General features: G+C 42.2%; 1 protein-coding gene and 2 long non-coding RNA genes across 6 annotated transcripts in view; 1 reads left to right on the forward strand and 2 right to left on the reverse strand.

The window, feature by feature from the left end:
* The window catches only part of PPP4R3A (protein phosphatase 4 regulatory subunit 3A), a 37,279-nt gene extending 32,128 nt beyond the window's left edge, over positions 1-5,151 (reverse strand). For both annotated transcript variants that reach the window (XM_043556851.1, XM_043556850.1), the window contains exon 1: positions 5,010-5,151. In XM_043556851.1, coding sequence (XP_043412786.1) covers positions 5,010-5,151 — 142 coding nt within the window. The remainder of the gene's footprint in view (positions 1-5,009) is intronic.
* A 2,642-nt stretch (positions 5,152-7,793) lies between these two features.
* LOC122469448 lies at positions 7,794-10,798 on the forward strand. Of its 3 annotated transcripts, XR_006293473.1 has the most exons (3): positions 7,794-7,880; positions 8,260-8,376; positions 10,341-10,798. It is a non-coding gene; the product is annotated as an uncharacterized LOC122469448 (long non-coding RNA). The 3 variants fall into 3 exon arrangements; XR_006293474.1 differs by lacking the exon at positions 8,260-8,376; XR_006293472.1 differs by having other exon boundaries at positions 7,800-8,376.
* Positions 10,799-11,168: 370 nt separating this feature from the next.
* LOC122469449 lies at positions 11,169-11,597 on the reverse strand. The gene is made up of 2 exons (XR_006293475.1): positions 11,490-11,597; positions 11,169-11,257 (listed from the first exon to the last, which is right to left on the reverse strand). It is a non-coding gene; the product is annotated as an uncharacterized LOC122469449 (long non-coding RNA).
* Between the last annotated feature and the right edge of the window lie 7,472 nt (positions 11,598-19,069).

The following is a 19,069-nucleotide window of genomic DNA, read 5'->3' on the forward strand; positions in this document are numbered from 1 at the left end:
ATGAAAGATTAATCAACAGGTTTATATTGCTTAAGAAAAATACTGTAGCAAATAATACTTAGAAAACACTCCAAGAAAACTGTTAAGATTTTTAATCTTCTGATACAGTGTTATTTAGCTAGAAAGTTCACTTGATTAGAAGATAGCATTTCCTTTCACTGGAGAAATGAGATGTTACAGTTTCTATAACTTTTATGGTTCTATTTTCAGTATCAACCAACGAATCAAGTTCAGGTTGTTAAACAGTTTAGGGGCGCCTGGGTGGCTCAGTCGGTTGAGTGTCCAACTTTGGCTCAGGTCATGATCTCACAGCTTTTGAGTTTGAGCCCCGCGTTGGGCTCTGTGCTGACAGCTCAGAGCCTGGAGCCTGCTTCGGATTCTGTGTCTCCCTCTCTCTGCCCCTAACTACCTCGCATTCTGTCTCTGTCTCTCTCAAAAATAAATAAACATTAAAAAAAAATTAAAAAAGAAAAGAAACAGTTTAGATTTGGATAAATTAAAGATTTCAGAATGAACAGGTCCAGCTGTCACTCCACGGTAAGCAGTTTAACATCTACTCATCTCTGGTATACTGTCCTTAATGCTCAAAATTAAGGGTAGGAGCTTAAGTACTGTGCTTCATTAGAGGAAATAAAACACCATCAAAAATGAGTTATTTCAAGTCCAAAATATCATCTGGATAGGACAGCAGCATACACTTTAAACCTACAGCAATTCTGTGTTCCAAGTCCCTCTCTCCTGATTTTGTGGCTCAAGTTACACACAGCGTTTAAAAACTGAAATGAAGCCTGGGGGAAAAAATGGTGGCATTACATTAAGAGGTTCCACGCCTATGTCAAACTTTCACTACACTCCAGCCCGGATCACCTATACCCGACCTAGCTGATGGACTTCAAACTGTCGAAGGTACCACCCACAACAGATGATAAATAAGGGTTTGCTCACCCTAGGCCTACTGATTTTCTACAAAAGTAGGTCTACATAAGAAAAAAAAAAAAAAACAGGGGGCTTTAAATGGACTTTTCAAAGTGAAATCTTTCTCCCACTACTGATACCGAGCTCTCCTTAGCAGCTAAATCTGGAATGCCAACTGTACACAAGATTCTATACTACTTACTAATTTATGAGAGAGAAAAAAAAAATGCTGTTACTATCTCTGTTCAAATCACCACAACAGCCCAAACAAAACAAAACAGGCTTTCCACCTAAAGTGTTCTGACCTCCTTTTCTAATTATAGTGGGGGTGAGCCACTACCTACTACCACGTTCTGCAAGAGGCAGACGTACAGGATTCTAGTTTTCGCCACAGTAGCAGTTCTGCCTCGACAGAAACACTTCCCCGTCTCATTTTCTTCATGCCCCAAGTAATACTGAAAATTTAACCTTCTAAACTCTGAAATAGGTAAGTCAGACAATAGGGGAAACTATTTTGAAATGTAAAAATTACTTAATATAACTTAAGGTAAAAACCAAATGTAAGAACACTATTCTTTTTTTTTTTCAACGTTTATTTATTTTTGGGGGGACAGAGAGAGACAGAGCATGAACGGGGGAGGGGCAGAGACAGAGGGAGACACAGAATCGGAAACAGGCTCCAGGCTCCGAGCCATCAGCCCAGAGCCCGACGCGGGGCTCGAACTCACGGACCGCGAGATCGTGACCTGGCTGAAGTCGGACGCTTAACCGACTGCGCCACCCAGGCGCCCCAAGAACACTATTCTTGATGCTTGGCAAGTAATCCAGAAAAAAAAGAACATGGATATGATTTTATGTAAAAAAAGACATCCTTCACTGTGTGGAGAAATTCCAAATTCTTTTATCAATTCTAAAATTGGAAGATGGAAGTGATAAAAAACACAATAAGACGTTAGAATGATCTGAAATAATAAACTGAGAGGGCAAGGTAAGGGATGACATTATTATCCTTCACTTCAAGCAACTTAACAGGTACAGCAGAAGTTGAAAGAAGAAAAAAAAAACCACAATACCAAGTAATTTTTATTGTTAGATGGAATTTTGCAGGTACCTGAGAAATGAAGTAATCTATCTTCATCAAAGAAAGGGTTGTGTTCGTACAAAGTATTTTACCAGTATGAAATAATGAATAAGGAACCCCTAAAAAAATGGGCTCGATAGCTTGCAGGACATCCCTTCCTCCAAGGCAAGGTGGGCTACAGATTTGCCAAGCCACTCAGTTCAGAGGGGAAAGGCACATACTTACACACAAAGATGCACCCTGTCAACAGAGAGGCCATTCAGGTACTTCCATTCAGAAGTGGCCTTCCTGATTTTCGGTGTAGTGTATAAAGGCCTCTAACAAGATAAAAGGCTCATTTTATGGAAAATCAGAAATACTTTCCATTTTGTTCACCACAATAAATACAGAGATTCTCAATTATCCTATAATGGAGAATGGGAGAAGCACACAATAATGGATGACCCAAATTAGCAGTCCATATAAAAACTTCCATCTGGCATGAAGATAAACTATAATTTTAAATATCTTTAGGCTAAAAATTTTTTTTATGTTCTCTGAAATAAGCTTTGAGTCTGTAAGTATAAAGCAGCAAATGCAAGTAGACAGCAATAATGGGAATTTAAAACACGCTATAAACAGTTAATGATAATTAAATAATAACAGTCTCAAGCCATAGGCTAGCTGTCTGAGCCTCAGTTTCCCCATCTGCAAAATATAGCTAATAATAGTACCTACACCAGATGACACAAGTAAACAGTCTCTGGCACATAGCAGGTACTCAATAAATTTTTACTTTGAATCCTATTTGGAGTTTTCCTATTAGAAAAAACATTAACCAAACTAGGGATTATTTAAATTGTTTTGTTTAATATTTATTTATTTTTGAGATAGAGCACACGCAAGTTGGGGAGGGCAGAGAGGGAGAGAGAATCCCAAACAGGCTCAGCACTATCAGTGCAAAGCCTGGTGCAAGGCTTGATCCCACAAACTGTGACATCATGACCTGAGCCGAAATCAAGAGTGGGATGCTTAACTGACTGAGCCACCCAGGTGCCCCCAAACTAGAGATTATTTACGACATTATTCCATAAGTGTGCTGGAATTTTCTAAACCCACTCTTTGGATTTAGTTTTCCTTTATCTTAAATTTAACAGAGGCACATCAGTTGTATTTAGTTCAGCCTTTTCTCTATCAATAAATAAAAATAATAAAACTAATGGATAAAAATTAAAACCATTTTGTTTTTGCCATTCAACCTGTTTTATTGCAGAGTTCCAAACTTTCCAAAGGGAGGAAGGGAGTTTAGGGGCTATTTCCAAAGAGGTAAAAATAAAAATGGGGAAACAACCAGATCCCTACATCAGTACATTAGAACAGGAGGATTCCCTAGGATAGTAGGACATTAAAACATAACACTTAATACTTTAAACAAAACACTCTGCATAATGAGTCCAATTAAATACATGATGTGAATGTTAAACATGTTATTTTAAGTTATGAGATTTCAAAGAATTTACCTCAAATCTACCCACAGTTTCATTTGGAAGCTAACTGAACCTACAAAGCCCATTCTTTCAACTCATTATGTAAAAAGTTTTCCAAACATGCAAAGGAGATGTTAGAGTAGTGGTGACTATGTGATACTCACACAAAAGCATGCTAACACATTCAAACTTGTATTTTTAAGAGGCAAATAAGAGGCCTCAGAAAAATATTCCCAGTGTATTCAAAATCCTTTAAATCCCTCCCAAAGGAAATAATCTCTCCAATTAGGCTATTCTGGGTAGCCTTATAAAGATAACCTGTGGCCAATATAACTCCAAATTACAATTTTTCAAACCAAATTGAAAATCGATGTCCCTTGAGTGTTCAATTACAGAAGGGTGAGTCTTGTTTGTTTTTCATGGAATGGGGAGTTCAGGGTTGAAAGTCCAATTAAAATTCCTTGAAACGAGTTTGTAAGAATTCTGATACAGAACAACTACAATCCTAATAAACAAATAGCTAGAGTGAAATTATAGACTAATGTAACAAGACAAGTTTTCAAATTCGGGAGAAACAATTTGAAAACACTTTCACCTGACGTGAACATTTTAAGTGAAACCCAAGCTATGCCACAGAGAGAAGTGGCAATCCCTAAATAAAGTACGTCTTGAAAAATGTGAAACACTTATTTTCAAACAACTGGGTCTTTGAACCTGCAGGGCTATTTCAAAACATGTGAAGCACAGGCACTAAGGCAGATTCCAAAGGTTTTAAAGTTACTGGCCAATTTCTCCCCACCTGTTAATTGAACCAAATAATGAATATACATTTAAGCAATCAAAAACAAACAAAAACAGCTCGTATAAAATTATCCCAAGCTTACAAGGAGTTTACACAAACAATACACAAAAATCTGTATTGGTGGAAAAGACAACACTGGGGGAACACAAATCGATCTTCTCACGGCAGAGCAGCATTTTCTCTGCCGAATGCAGAGTTGCCAGATTCATGAACCAGTGTTGCCAACGTGCAACACGATCAAAAAACTGTAGCAGAAAAAGTTAAAAAAAAAAAAAAAAAGGCACAGCAAAACGTGCTCCAAAGACTGAAACACCTAAGAACTTTCTTCGCTCCGAGAAAGTTTCACGCCTGCTTTACAGATGAGTGAACTAAGGCAGAAGATCGGATTAATCAGTGCCTTTCTCAAGGTCACTCTAGTGCAAAAGCACAGTCCGGGCTCCCGATCTTAGGCCCCCGACCTCTCCACACGCCCGGGCAGCACAGTTCAAGCGTGCTGGGCTCCCCTCGTCCCCGCAAGTGCTACCAAGCGCTGGGAGGAAAAACACATTTCGAGCGCTCCCCGTGCAGCTAGCTCCGGGAGGACTGCGGTGCTGGTGGCCCGTCCTCCCCGAGGGCGGCAGCCGCCCCCAGCCCCAGTCGCCCCCTCCGTTCTCGCCTTAGCCCCAACCAACCAGGGAGGCGGCCCAGGGCCGGGGTGGGGTGAGGGAGGGGAAGCAAGGGTCCCGCCGCAAAGGGCTTCACTTACCATCGCTCTCGGCCCTGACAAGCAGGGACATGCCCTTCAGCCGCTCCACGTAGCCCGACGAAACATGCCCGGTGCCCCGGTCGTCCCACTGCCGGTCCTCGTTGAGCGTGTAAACCTTCACCCGCCGCCGGGTGTCGGTCATCGTGCCGCCCGGGGGCCGGGGCAGAGGCCCCGCTGGCGTCGCCCAGGAAGGGGGGCCGGGACAGGCGGGAGCCAAGGCAGGAGGACGCCCGCAAGCGGAGGACGCCCGAGCCTCACTGCCGCCGCTGGCCGCTGCGGGGCCGCGGGGCCGCCCGCATGGCCCGCTCCCGGGCCCGAGCTCTGGGCCCCGGCCTTTCCTCGCCTCCGACTCCTCGGCGCTATTGTCCAGGCCCGGCGAGCCCGGCCGCCCCGACAGGGGCGCGCAGCGCTTCGCAGCCTCCCGCCCCGATGCGGTAGGAACTCGAGGCGCCGGTCACTGCCCTGCTCCCGCCTCCGCCATGATCTCCGCGAAGCCGCTTCCCGCGCCGCCGCCGCCTCCTCAGGCCGCCGCCGCCATGTTTTCCTTCCTTATACCTGGCCCTGCCACCGCAGCCAGTGGCTCCGCTCCGCTTCCCTGCTTCAGATGTCCCCAGCCGAGGGGTGCCTGCTCCTGCTGCAACTGCTACCACTGCGCGGGAGACTGCGAGAGCCCCCAAGCGCACGAGCGCTCCTGGCTCCTGGAAGTCCCTTTCCCTTCGCCGCTGCCACCGCCTCTTCCGTCTTCCTCACGAAGCCAAAGCCGCCGCCATCTTGGTTCGCCCCTCAATAGCGGCGCGCGGGGCCACCCAGGCAGCAGCTGCAGGGGCGGCCCGTTGGCCCCACCATTTAAAGAGACAGGAGCGAGGCCGGGAGCCTCGCTGCGGCGGAGGCCGCGGACGGAGGCGGGAGGCGGGCGCCGAGTTGCCGAGGTGGCGGGAGCGCAGGGAGCGGAGGAGGCGGAACGCTGGTCGCGCCGGTGACGGCCCGGGGCTCCCTCGCGCTCCCTGCACGCACCGTCGTGCGAGCGCGGGGCGGTGTGTGCGCCGTCGCGCCCTGTGTTCGTCATCAGCCCCGCTCGGGGATTCGAAAGGGGCGTGGAACTCGCCTCCGGCCTCGGCGCGCCTGCCCGCTGTGTGCCCGCCGCGCGCCTGGCGTCTCGGGCTCCGAGTGCGGCCGCCTTCCCCGGTGGCTCACCGTCCGGCAGCTGCTGTCCCTGCCTGGCCTGCAGGCAGGCGCCGGGCCGCGTCGCCCCGGGGCCCCGTCGCGGCGTGTCCGCCTCCGCGAGTGTCCTCTCCCTGCCTCGGCTCCCGGAGCCTCGCGGAGTCCAGGCGTTTCTCCTTTGGGGAGAAGCTGAAAAGCTTCCGGGAAAGGCCGCAGGTTTGCACGGCAAGCTCAGTCGCAGGTCTTGGGAGCCGCCATGGGGCACGCACTGGTGTGGCTAATCCAGAAACGGGACGGCTGGCGCCAGACCCGAAGTGACATGTCTAAAACCTCCCCTTACATTCCCACTACTCCCGCCATTCCTTTAGTCTTCATCAGAACTGTTCTTTTCTAGTCCTCCATGTTGCCAAGAAAAAAAAAATCGTGAAGGGTTTACGAAACCAGATACGGATACGATACAATGTAATCGGGATGAGTAACTCCCAACGTTAGATGTTCAACACTGCTAATCTTCACAAAGGAATCAGATTCTCGTTCCAAATTCTTAACGCTCGTGATAGTAAAAGCCGCCGTTTGGAGGGCTTTTCCTATTTGCCAGGCCGTCTAGGTCATTGCTGTCCACTAGAAATAAAATGAAACCCTTGTAATTTAAAATTTTACAGCAGCCGCTTTTTGAAAAAGTACAAAGAAACTGCTGAAATTTATTTTAATGTGTTTTATTGAATGCAGTCTCTTCAAAATACTCATACGAAATTAATGACATTTTACCTTTTTTTTCCGAACTAAGTTCAAGATGCGAGGTGTGGCTTACTCATGGTGTAAATGTCGACTTGGAAGGCAAATTTTCATCGCAAATACCTAATCTGTATTTAAAGTTCATTAAATTTACAACTGAAAAAGTAGATTCACATGCTCAAGTTATTTCAAAAATGATTTTCCAAAAACAACTATCAATTTTTAAATGTAAAATTCAATTAAAATGAAATAAAGCTTAAAATTCAGTTCCTCATTCCCGGGTAAGCCACGTTTTAAGTGCTCAGTAGCCACCTGTGTCTAGTGGCCACTGTTAAGGCAGGTTCAGGTGCTTACATCACCAATAATCTCATCTCAGACCTGCAATGCAGTTCGTGTTACACCCATCTACATTCAGAAAGAGGCCCTGACAGCATGACCAGGGCTGAGGAGTTCCCCAGGATGTGGGATTTTCTGTTTTAAAATCAGAAGTTGGGACCTTTCCTCCCTCCCACCTCCCAGTCAAATACAAAGACACGCTTACAAAGAACAGCTGCAGACTTTTATTTGCAAACAAAAGTGGAAAATGATAAAAACAAGGCAGTTTTCTCTAAAATGTAAAATGCTATAATTTCAAGCATCAGGGCATGACAGCAATTTTGTCCACTTTGGATGCAGTTAGACGTCATTACATGTATTTGTATTATTATTTACTCCATCCTCAAACCAAACATGAAATAATTTGTGGGAAAATCAGCTGGTCTCACTGCCTTCACTCTCACCTCCCTCCTAAAACATGCTGTATATTATAACTGGTGGCGATTGTCCGAGTTAAGTACAATCTAGCCAGCCAATATGTTTTTATTTCTACTATTTGTATCTTTCCCCATTCTAGGTTAAGAGAAAGAACTTGAGCCGTTGAAAGAAAGCTCCTCTCCCTTCTGAGGGCACCAGTGAAAATCAGACCTTGCCATAATGGTAGGTGTTACTGGGAGGTGACCTGTGGAATGCAACAGGGTAACATTGGTGTCTCTACTCAGGAGGTGGGTGCTGCTGTGGCATACAGCGTGCTCCTTAAGTGGATTCTTTTGTAGCCAAGCCAACTTCCCAGCTAAGAACAAGCCAAGCACCTGAAAACAGAGGTCTAGAACGACTAAATCATGGTCTGAAATGGGCCATTAGCGTCCTGTCTCTCACCAGGCATATCTGTCTTGAGAAAGACAACCCAGATCCTGAAACTGATTTTGATCTAGGGGAGGGAAATCAGGTTGGGGAGGTGGGGAGGTGACTGATGCCCATTTATCCTTTCCTTTTTCTCTACCACTTCTGACAAGTCTCCTCTCTCACCTTTTTCGAGACTGGTGTCAAAGAGTGCTTTATTTGGTTGAGATGCATAGGTACTTAATGAAGATTTGAAATGAGCGGTCTGCAACAATTTAGTCCACAACCATTTTCTAGTACTTCAGGTAAAAATGTGAGTCATTTTCACGTTTTTTTCACCTTTGTACAGAGTCCCTCACCAGGGCCTGCTAACTTACTTCTCTTTCATATCCCCTGGATTTGATTCTGCTATTTTATTTCCTTGGTCATCACCCTAGGATTTGTTGCACCTGAAATTTTCCAACTAAGTTACAAAAAGTAAGTCCAGAAATTGTTGATATTCAACTGCTCAGAGCCCTGTGAAAAACACTCCCAGGCACTAGCAGAAAGTAGCAGCGTTAATTGGCATCAGCATTTATATTAGTTTGCAGGGCAACGGAGAACCCAGAGACTTCTTTCAGTGTGCATGCTGCACAGTCTCCCACTTGTCTCCCAAGCCCTCATGCATGACAGCCCAAGCACCCAGAAGTAAAAGCAAGGATTCCTAAGGAATGGTCAAAGGAAATATTTAGAGCAATAAAGAGAAAGAGGAGATGGGTATTGGAATTAACCATGGGGAATTTCAGTGCACACATGCTTTCTTAGTTTTGTACATTTCCCTCAGGGGAAATGCTTTGTGTGCTTACAAACGGACAGCCCCTTTCTGCTGCTTGCTAGGTGTTTGAATAGCTCTAGCTGTGTGCATTATTCAGGTGATGGCCAATGTGGCAGTCACAAGAACATGCCTTTGCAGACCTCTTTTTACAAGGAACAAAATTCACCAAAGACCCCAGCTGCTGCACTCTGAAATTTATCACGGTGCTTAGGTACAGTATACCTCCCACAGGGTGCTCCCCACCAATGACTGGATGCAGCAGGGTACTAAGGCAGTTGTCCTGGGAGACATCTCTTCTATAGGCTGACTTTGGCTCAAGGACTCCCTGGCCAGCTTTGCCAAACCTTCCTAAGGGTGCACAACATTCCAGGATGCTTCTCCTGACCTTCTCTCCCTCTTACTTCACTCAGGATTAGATGCCTCTCCCAGCCATTCTGGCTCTCTATTTCCTTTCAAATAGGTGTTTCCTCAAATAAAATCCTTACATGTTAATCTGCTCTTGGTATGTGCTTTTTGGAGGACCCAGACTAGTGCTAAATGCAGCTCTTAGATGCAGTAAGTCTTTAAATGTAAAAGGGAGAAGTCTTGATTTATCCACGATATGAGATTTTAACTAGGAATGAGAACACAAAAATTTACTTATGGTTATGTTGAGGCCTGCTGAATATATTGAGAGTTGATATGTACTTAATGTATTTGACTTTTATAATCTTTGCTAAAGCTTTTCTACAGAATGAGATTTGGTTTTTTTTAATGTTTATTTATTTTTGAGAGAGAGAAAGAGCGTGTGCTTGAGCAGGGGAGGGGCAGACAGAGAGGGGGGACAGAGGATCTGAAGTGGACTTCGTGCTGACAGCAGAGAGCCCATTGTGGGACTTGAACCCACAAAATGCAAGATCATGACCCGATCCGAAATCGGATGTTTCACCTACTGAGCCACCCAGGCGCCCCCCAGGATGAGAAGGTTTTAAATACAACTTTCACTTTGTTCTCTCTCAGATCTTTCTTAAGAATTCTGATTTCTGTCTGTAGGTTTGCAATACAAAAAGAGATTCTCTTTTTTCAAAAAGAGAACGCATCTCATCTCAACTCATCTCAACTCAACTCATTAACTCATAACTCAATTCATTAACATGTAAGGATTTTATTCGAGGAAACACCTATTTGAAAGGAAATAGCCAGAATGGCTGGGAGAGGCATGCGTCTAATCCTGAGCTAAGTAAGAGGGAGAGAAGGTTGGGAGAAGCATCCTGGAATGCAGTGTCCAGGTCTTTTGAGGTTCTGAGGTCTATTAAGAAGAGAGATGAACCAGTCCTTTCATCTATACCCTATCTTGGCCTCTGAAACTTCCCTTGTATGATTGGTCATGAATGCAATCTCTTTCCTTAGAACTCCATGAGTAAACATCATCTAACATCGTTTAAAAACTTGCCCTCAAGTTCTTTGACATTTTTCCCCACTAGAAATGGAGTCTTTGTCTCCTCCTTTAAAATCTGGGCTGGTCTTGGTGACCTGTTTGTAATCAGTAAAACGAAGCAGAAGCGACGCTGTGTGACGTTGGAGGCGGGGCAACGGTTTTCTGGAGTGCTTTCTGCCTGGTTTTCTCGGAATGCTTTCTGTGCCATCAGGTGAGAAGCTCCCCTCTCCTACTAGGCTGAATGTCGCCGCTCTGGTAGACAGTCTTGGCTGAGCTCCCAGTTGACAGGCAATGTCAACTGCTGCTAGCCTTGTGAATGCTTCATCTTAGACAACCATGGCCCCGTTGAACTCTTGGATGACAGCGGCGCAATCATCTGACTACAACCACACAGCAACCTTCAGACGAGAACTACCCAGCTAAACCCTTCCCCAATTCCTGACGTGTAAAATCGAGAGCAAAATAAAATGGCCACAGTAAGCCACTGAGGTCATTTGTTACATAGCATTAGGTCATTTTGTTACATAGCAATAGTAACAAGAGCATAGGTTTGCTTGGGTAATTTATTCTAATCACAAAGAAATGTAGCAGTACACTTTCCAGGGGTGGAATAGATGGAATTTAAATTGTTTTGCGTTTTTAAAAACCTTTCTTCTGATAGGTTCCTTGTAGAACTCTTAAGCAGACACAAGGACACAGTCTAGATTCAAATATCTGACTCTGGTTCCAAAATTTGATTTGGGAAATATAGATCAGATCTTATTAAATCAACCTTATAGGAACTGTATGGATATTTTATAATACTGAAAATCTCTGTTTTGGTGTTATTTTATTTTATTTTATTTTACAAAACTGGCCTTGAAAATTTTGTTTCATTAAACTTAACTTTCACTTATTCTATCTGAAGTTGGATCAAAGGGGGAAAAAGAAGGGGGAGATGATGATAAAAAATGAGGGCAGAACCTTTTTTCTTTTTTTTTTTTTTTTTCAACGTTTATTTATTTCTGGGACAGAGAGAGACAGAGCATGAATGGGGGAGGGGCAGAGAGAGGGAGACACAGAATCGGAAACAGGCTCCAGGCTCTGAGCCATCAGCCCAGAGCCCGATGCGGGGCTCGAACTCACGGACCGCAAGATCGTGACCTGGCTGAAGTCTGACGCTTAACCGACTGCGCCACCCAGGCGCCCCCAGAACCTTCTTTCTATCAGTGACTACGAGAACACTGTGTTTTCTCCGAGAGACAGTTAAAGGTCAGTGTTCCTTTCTCAAGCTCTGAGCAGGACTGATTAAAACAAAGAACACAAGCTTGCCAGATTAGTGTGGGAAAGAAAACTGAAGCATGGTTGAAGTTGAGGTGTCCTAGCTAAGGTACCTCAGAAAGCAGAGCCTGAGACAAAGACTTTAAAATCAGTATTCGGCTGGAGAATGTGAAGAAAAGCAAGGAAGAGGGGTAAAAGGCACGAGGCACCAATACAGGGAGGTGTTCCCCAAACATCGCCACTGCCGCGGATGAAGATTTCTTTGGTTCCACGAACCATTAATCTGGGGGGTGAAATGGGGCATTTATCCATAGCTCCCATGTCCCTAGTCAAAAGTTCGCCAACCGTGTTCACTTCTGAGTTATGCACAGTTGGACTTGGAGTGGTTTCTCATGGCACCCCCACGCTACAGCACTGGAGAGGCCCTGGGGAGGGAAGGGAGAAAAGCATGTGACACACAACTGTGGAGGCTATTAGGTCACACCTGGGTGAATCCGGTCTAAAAATCTGGCTTTCGAATTTATTGAGAGTGTAAATACTTCATATTCTTTTTAAATATTAAAAGTTATTTTTAAAATCTATTTTTTATATTTGCTTAATGGTATCCAAAGCATATAGTACAAGTTCCTCTGCTTACAGATTCTAGCAGCAATTATGAAGCTTATAACTATACATAATGGCAAACATATCAATTTGTTTAAAACCCATTGGGTAGATTTAAGTCATTCTGCTAAAAAAGAACTCTTTTTTCTGCCTGAAAAATCATAAAAACATTTCACATCCTAAGAAATGGCTATTGTAAGTGGGATGAAAAGATGTTTTGGTCAGTGAGAATAGTTGGGCATGTATTTAACCATCCGTATTATACCACTCACCGGATTCTGACCCTGGGTATAATTATCTAATTCCTTTTTGAACTATGAAGAATTTTGAAACCATAGAGAGCAAAGCACTCTGTCCATGGCTCTAACCATAAAATAAAAATGGAATTTTGTAGAACTCATTTAATATTATTTGAATTGAGGTCTGGGATGCTGGTACTCACACACTGATGAACGCTTGTCAGAAAATTTCAGGATCTTAGGGGATGAGAATGGCATTTGGCAAGATAAAATCTTTGGTTTATAGCCACTCTAGGACTTACCTTGGCTTGAAGTCAAATGTGCTAGTTATTCTTCACCTGACTGCCTTCCCTGGGTCTGTGGCTTGGGTACTGATCCCCATGGAGGGTTTCACCCAGACTCTCTTGCCCTGTGGCTCATTGTTTCTGGTTGGGTTCAGTCAGTAGGAGGAATGGCAGGAGATTATTGAGGGAAGAAATAAGAGGAGAAAGTGATTGTGGTATTTCTTCTTTTGTCCTCTTTTTCCTTCAGTTCTGTCAGGGACAAGTAGTTTGATGTGGCTGGGGTGCAGGGGGCTATAGTAGAGCGAGATTGTGCTAGAATTTGGTGGGGACCACATCCTGAAGGCTTCTCTTTGTTTTGGATTTTTTTCTGGAGGGTACAGGGGTTCATGAAAGGATTTTTTTTTTTAAGTTTATTTATTTATTTTGAGAGAGAGAGACAGAGAGAAGGAGAGAGAGAATCCCAAGCAGTCTCCATGCCATCAGAAGGAACCTGATGTGAGGCTTGAACTCATGAACCATGAGATCGTGACCTGAGCTGAGATCAAGAGTCTGACACTTAACCGCCTGAGCTGCCCAGGTACCCCATGAAAGTATTTTAAAAGTAGGGGAATGTGATCTGCTTTTTCAAGATCCCTCTGGAAGCATTGTGGAGGAAGAATTAAAGAGAAGTGACATCAAAGCAGAAGGGTCCATTTATAAATTAACTGTCCCAAGTTAGGCAAGAAATGACAAATTCTTGAATTTAAGGCAGTGTCCGTGAGTAGAGAGGGGTAGGAGTGGATTTCAATTACTCTTTTCTTTCCCAAACAGGGAAGTTATCAGTGGGGGTGCTGGAACTTCCATTCTCTCCCAGCAGTCATGAGGAGCGTCTCAGCTTGGAAGTCAAGAGGGCCAAGTGCAAACCTGCACTTTCACCCCCACCTGGCAGGAATGAGGCAGCACTCCCTTCCCTGGCTGGAGTGGGGTCAGAAAAAGCCATACAGGGTTTAAGTAAGATCCAGAGTCTCATAACATATTATCTAAAATGTCCTGATTCCATTAAAAAATCATTGTCCTATCAAGAACCAGGCAGAGCCCAAATAGAATGAAAAAATACACTCAACAGATGCCAACACTGAGATGGCAGAGATGTTAGAGTTACCCGGCAGAGATTATGAAGCATTCATCATAAAAATGTTTCAACTAGCAACTATGAATACACTTGAAACAAGTGAAAAAACAAAGTCTCAGCAAAGAAATAAAGAAGAAGCAATTAGAAATTTTGAGAAATAAAAAAATATAGTGAAAAACTAAAATAAAAAACTCAATGGATGAGCCCAGTAGCAGCATCTAGGAGACAGAGGAGAGAATCCATGACCTTGGAGACAACACAATAGAAATTACTCAATCTGAGCAATAGGGAGAATAGGCTGGAAAAAAAAATGAGCAGAGCCTCAGAGACCTGTGGGTCTTCACGAAGATCCAACATTCATGTTATTGGAGACTCAAAAGACAGGTAGAAAGAAGACCAGGCTGAAAAAGTACCCAAGGAAATAATGGCTGAAAACTCCTGCAATATGGCAAAATCCATAAACCTACAGATTCAAAAAACTGAGTCTACTCCAAACACAGTAAACCTAGAGAAACAGCACCATTTGCATTATAGTCAAGCTTCTGAAAACTAAAGAAGTATTGAAAGCAGGGAGAAGCACCTTAACTATAGGGGGAAACAATTTGAATGACAGCAAATGTCTCATCAGAAACCAAAGAGGCCAGAGGGAAATGGCACAACATTTTTCACGTGCTGAAAGAATTGTTAATCCAGAATCCTATACCCAGGGGAAATATTCCTCATGAGTGAAGGAGAAATCAAAGCATTCCCAGGTGAAGGAACACAGAGGCAATCTGTTGGTGGAAAATTACCTTAAGAAAATGACTAAATGAGATTCTCCAAGGAAAAAGGAAACAATAAAAGAAATCTTGGAACATCAGAAAAAAAGAACGTGGTAAGCAAAAATATGGATAAATACAACTGGCTTCCCTTCTCATACTGAGTTTTCTAAAGTACATTTGGTTGTTGAAAAAAAGATTATAACACTGTCTAATGTGTATCTTAATGTATAAGGAAGAAATACCTAACATAAATATATGCAACAGGGTAAAGGGATGTAGGCAAACGTCCCACACTTTTCTTGAACTGGTAAAATGATGACATTGGTCAACTATGATAAGACTACATATATATATATATATATATATATATATATATATAAATTACATATATATAATTTATATTTGTGTATATACATACTTGCATATGTACATATATATGCACACACATTCTTGGGTATGTATATACATATACACACACCCAAACACACACAGAGCAGACACTAAAAAGCCATACAAAGAAACACACTTAAAACACTACAGATAAATCAAAATGGAATTCTAAAAACTACTCAAGTAACCCCATAGAATAGTGGGAAAAAGAAAACAGCTAAGCACCAAAAATAGCAGACTTAAGCCCCAACATACCAATAATTATAAAATATAAATGGTCTAAATACACCAATTAAAAGACATGGATTGGCAGAGTGGGTTAAAAACAGCCCAAGCATATGTCATTTACAAGAAACTTCCTTTAAATATAACAATGTTGGGTGCCTGGGTGGCTCAGTTGGTAAGCGTCCGACTTCAGCTCAGGTCATGATCTCATGGTTCATGAGTTTGAGCCCTGCAACAGGCTCTGTGCTGACAGCTCAGAGCCTGGAACCTGCTTCAGAATCTGTATCTCCTTCTCTCTCTGCTCCTTCCCCACTCACGCTCTGTCTGTCTCTAAAAAATAAACATTAAAAAAATTTTTTTTAAATGTAGACAGAGTAAAAGGATAGAAAAAAAAAGTATCATGCAGACAACCACAAGAAAGCTGCAGAGCTATAGATCAGAAAAAGAAGACTCAGAACAAAGAAAATTTCCAGACACAGAGAAGGACTTGATTTAATAATAAAAGGGTCAATCCATCAAGAAGACATAGTAATCCTAAATGTATATGACCCAAACAACAGAGCTTCAGAATGTGTGGATAGAACTGAAAGGAAAAATAAACAGTTCCACAACTACAGCTGGAAACTTCAACACCCTCTCAAAATTGATAAAGCAACTGGACAGAAAATCAGCAACGTTGTCGAGGAACTTCAACAACAGCATCAACCACAGGATCCAATCAACATTTATAGAATTCCACCCAACAAAGCACAATAAACTTTCTTTTCAAGTGCCCACAAAATATACCTAGGTAGATCATATACTGGGCCCTACAACAAACCTCAATAAATTTAAAAGAATAGAAATCAGGGCGCCTGGGTGGCTGAGGTGGTTAAGGATCCAACTTCGGCTCAGGTCATGATCTCACAGTTCGTGGGTTTGAGCCCCACATTGGGCTCTGGGCTGATGGCTTAGAGCCTGGAGCCTGCTTCAGATTCTGTGTCTCCCTCTCTCTCTCTTCCCCTCCCCCACTCATGCTCTGTCTCTCTCTGCCTCTCAAAAATAAAGAAACGTAATAATAAAAACAAAATTATAAAAAAGTAAACATTTTTAAAAAATAAAAATAGAAATCATACAGAGTGTGTTCTGCAATCACAATAGACTCAAACTAGAAATCTGTACCAAAAAGAGAACAGGTATGTCTCTAGCAAATGGAGACTAGACAACATATGTATATACAGCCCATGTATTAAAGAGGAAGTCTCAAGGGAAATTAAAAAAAAAAATTAACTGAAGAACAATAAAAATACATTATTTTAACAACAATAAAAATGAGCTGAACGAAAACTAAAATACAAATTTTAATAGCATGTTACAATTTGTAGGACACAGCTAAGGCCGAGTGGAGGGAAAATTTATAGTTATGCATTGGTTAGAAAAGAGGAAAATTCTCAGATAATCACCTAACCTTTCACCTCAAGACCTAGGAAAAGAAGAGCAAAATAGATCCACAGCATACAGGAAAGAGGAAGGAATAGAGGTTAGAGCAGAAATCAATGAAATTGGAAGCAAAAATAATAGAGGAAGTCAGTTAAAAAAGAGATGATTCTTTGAAAAGATCAATAAAATTGACAAACTTCTACAAAGTCTGACAAAGGAGAAAAAAGACAAATGGTCCACGTGAGGAATGAAATGGGATATCATTACAGACCCTGCAGGCATCAAAAGGGTAAGAAGGGAATACTATCAACTGCTCTATACACATAAATCTGACAGCTGAGATGAAATAGACCAATTCCTTGAAAAACACAAACTACCCCAACTTACCTAACATAAAATAGATCATTTGAATAGCCCTAGCGTTGTTAACCCTATGCATTTGTAATTAAAAATCTCCCCCGAAAGAAATCTTCAGGCCCAGATGTTTCACTGGAAACTTCCTGTCAAGATCCTTAACTTAATGACCTCTTTTGCCATATAATGTAATATTACCCTTTTGCTGTATAAGGGGACATTCGTGGGTTCTGGGGGTTAGGATGTGATCATATCTTTTTGGGAGCCACCATTCAGCCTACTACATTCAGCCACAGTAATCAAGATTGGTATTGGTAAAGGGATACACATAGAGATTAATCAGAATATAAACGCAGAAAATAGACCTATGTAAACATGTCCAACTGATTTTTTTTTTTTTTTTTTTTACAAAAGTACAAAAAATAATTTGATGGAGGCAAGAGAACCTTTGCAACAAATGATGCTGGAGCATTAGGACATCCATAGGCACACACATACACAAAAGAAACTTGATCTAATTTTTACACCTTATACAACATTAACTAAAAATGGACCTTGCCTTTATTTTTATTTATTTTTATTTATTTTTATTTTTTATTTTATTTTTTTAATGTTTTTATTTATTTTTGAGACAGAGAGAGACAAAGCATGAACAGGGGAGGGTCAGAGAGAGAGGGAGACACAGAATCCGAAGCAGGCTCCAGGCTCTGAGCTGTCAGCACAGAGCCCGACGCGGGGCTCAAACTCACGGACCATGAGACTCACGAGATCATGACCCCAGCCGAAGTCGGACGCTTAACCGACTGAGCCACCCAGGCGCCCCTGGACCTTGCCTTTAAATGTAAAATGTAAAACTATAACCCATTTACCAAAAAAAAAAAAAAAAAAAAAGAAAGAGAGAGAGAGAAATTCCTTGGGAACTAGAAGAAGGAAAAAATTCTTGGACTCCAATTTTATCAAAAAAGTTGATAAAAAGGACTTCATCAAAAATAGAAACTTCCTTGATGATAGATTCTAGATGAAAAGATAGAGACTGGGAGAATTTACTTGCAAACCATAATGTCAGACAAAATATTTTTTCATAAAAAGAACATTCAAAACAACAAAACAAAACAACAATAACAAAAAACCCCACACACAATCCAATTAGAAAATGACCAAAGATATGAGCAGACATTTTACCAAAGAGGATGTACAGATGGGAAATACACACGAGATGGTCACCATCATTAGCCATTAGGGAAATGCACATTAAATCTACAATCAGATGTGTCTACACACTTAATAGCTAAAATGAAACAGTAGTGACAACACCAAATGCTGGTAAGGATGCAGAGAAATTGGACCACTCATAATACCAGTGGAGAATAGTTTGTTATTTTCTTAAAGGAAAATGAATTATGAGCCCAGGCAATTGCACTCCTGGACATCTACTGTAGAGACTGAAGACTTCCATTCACATAAAAATGTGTACACAAATATTTATAGCAATTTCTTTGTAATAGCCCTAAACTGGAAACAACCCTGATGTTCTTTTATGGGTGAATGGTAAAACAAGATACCGGACATCCACACCACGGAATGGCATTCATCAATAAAAAGCAATGCAACAACCTGGATGAATAGCCAGAGAACTATGCTGGGTGAAAAAAGCCAATCCCAAAAGGTTGCATACTCTAGGATCTCATTTATGGACCATTCTTGAAATGATAAAGTGATTGAAATGGAGAATAGATTCGTGGTTGCCAGGGCTTAAGGAGGTGGGTATGGTTATAAAATAGCAACAGCAGGTATCCTTGTGGTGATGGAAACATTGTCTTTGTGTATCTTGACAGTATCCATGCTAGTATCCTGATTGTAATATTGTGCCATATATAGTTTGCAAGTTATCTCCTTGGAGGAAAGTGGATTCAAAGTTATGCTGGATTCCTCTGTATTATTTCTTACAACTGCATGTGAAGCTCTAATTATCTCAAACATTTTAATAAATAAAACTATTAGTATGAAGCAAACAACCAGTGTAACCACTATATACAGTTGGCTAACGTGCTGTTTTTCATCACCTGTATGACATTCTCAACCATCATTCTTCAAGTATTGCCTTCTACCCTCTTTTTTTTTTTTTAATT

Source organism: Prionailurus bengalensis, chromosome B3 (assembly GCF_016509475.1).
Source record: "Prionailurus bengalensis isolate Pbe53 chromosome B3, Fcat_Pben_1.1_paternal_pri, whole genome shotgun sequence".
NCBI lineage: Eukaryota > Metazoa > Chordata > Mammalia > Carnivora > Felidae > Prionailurus > Prionailurus bengalensis.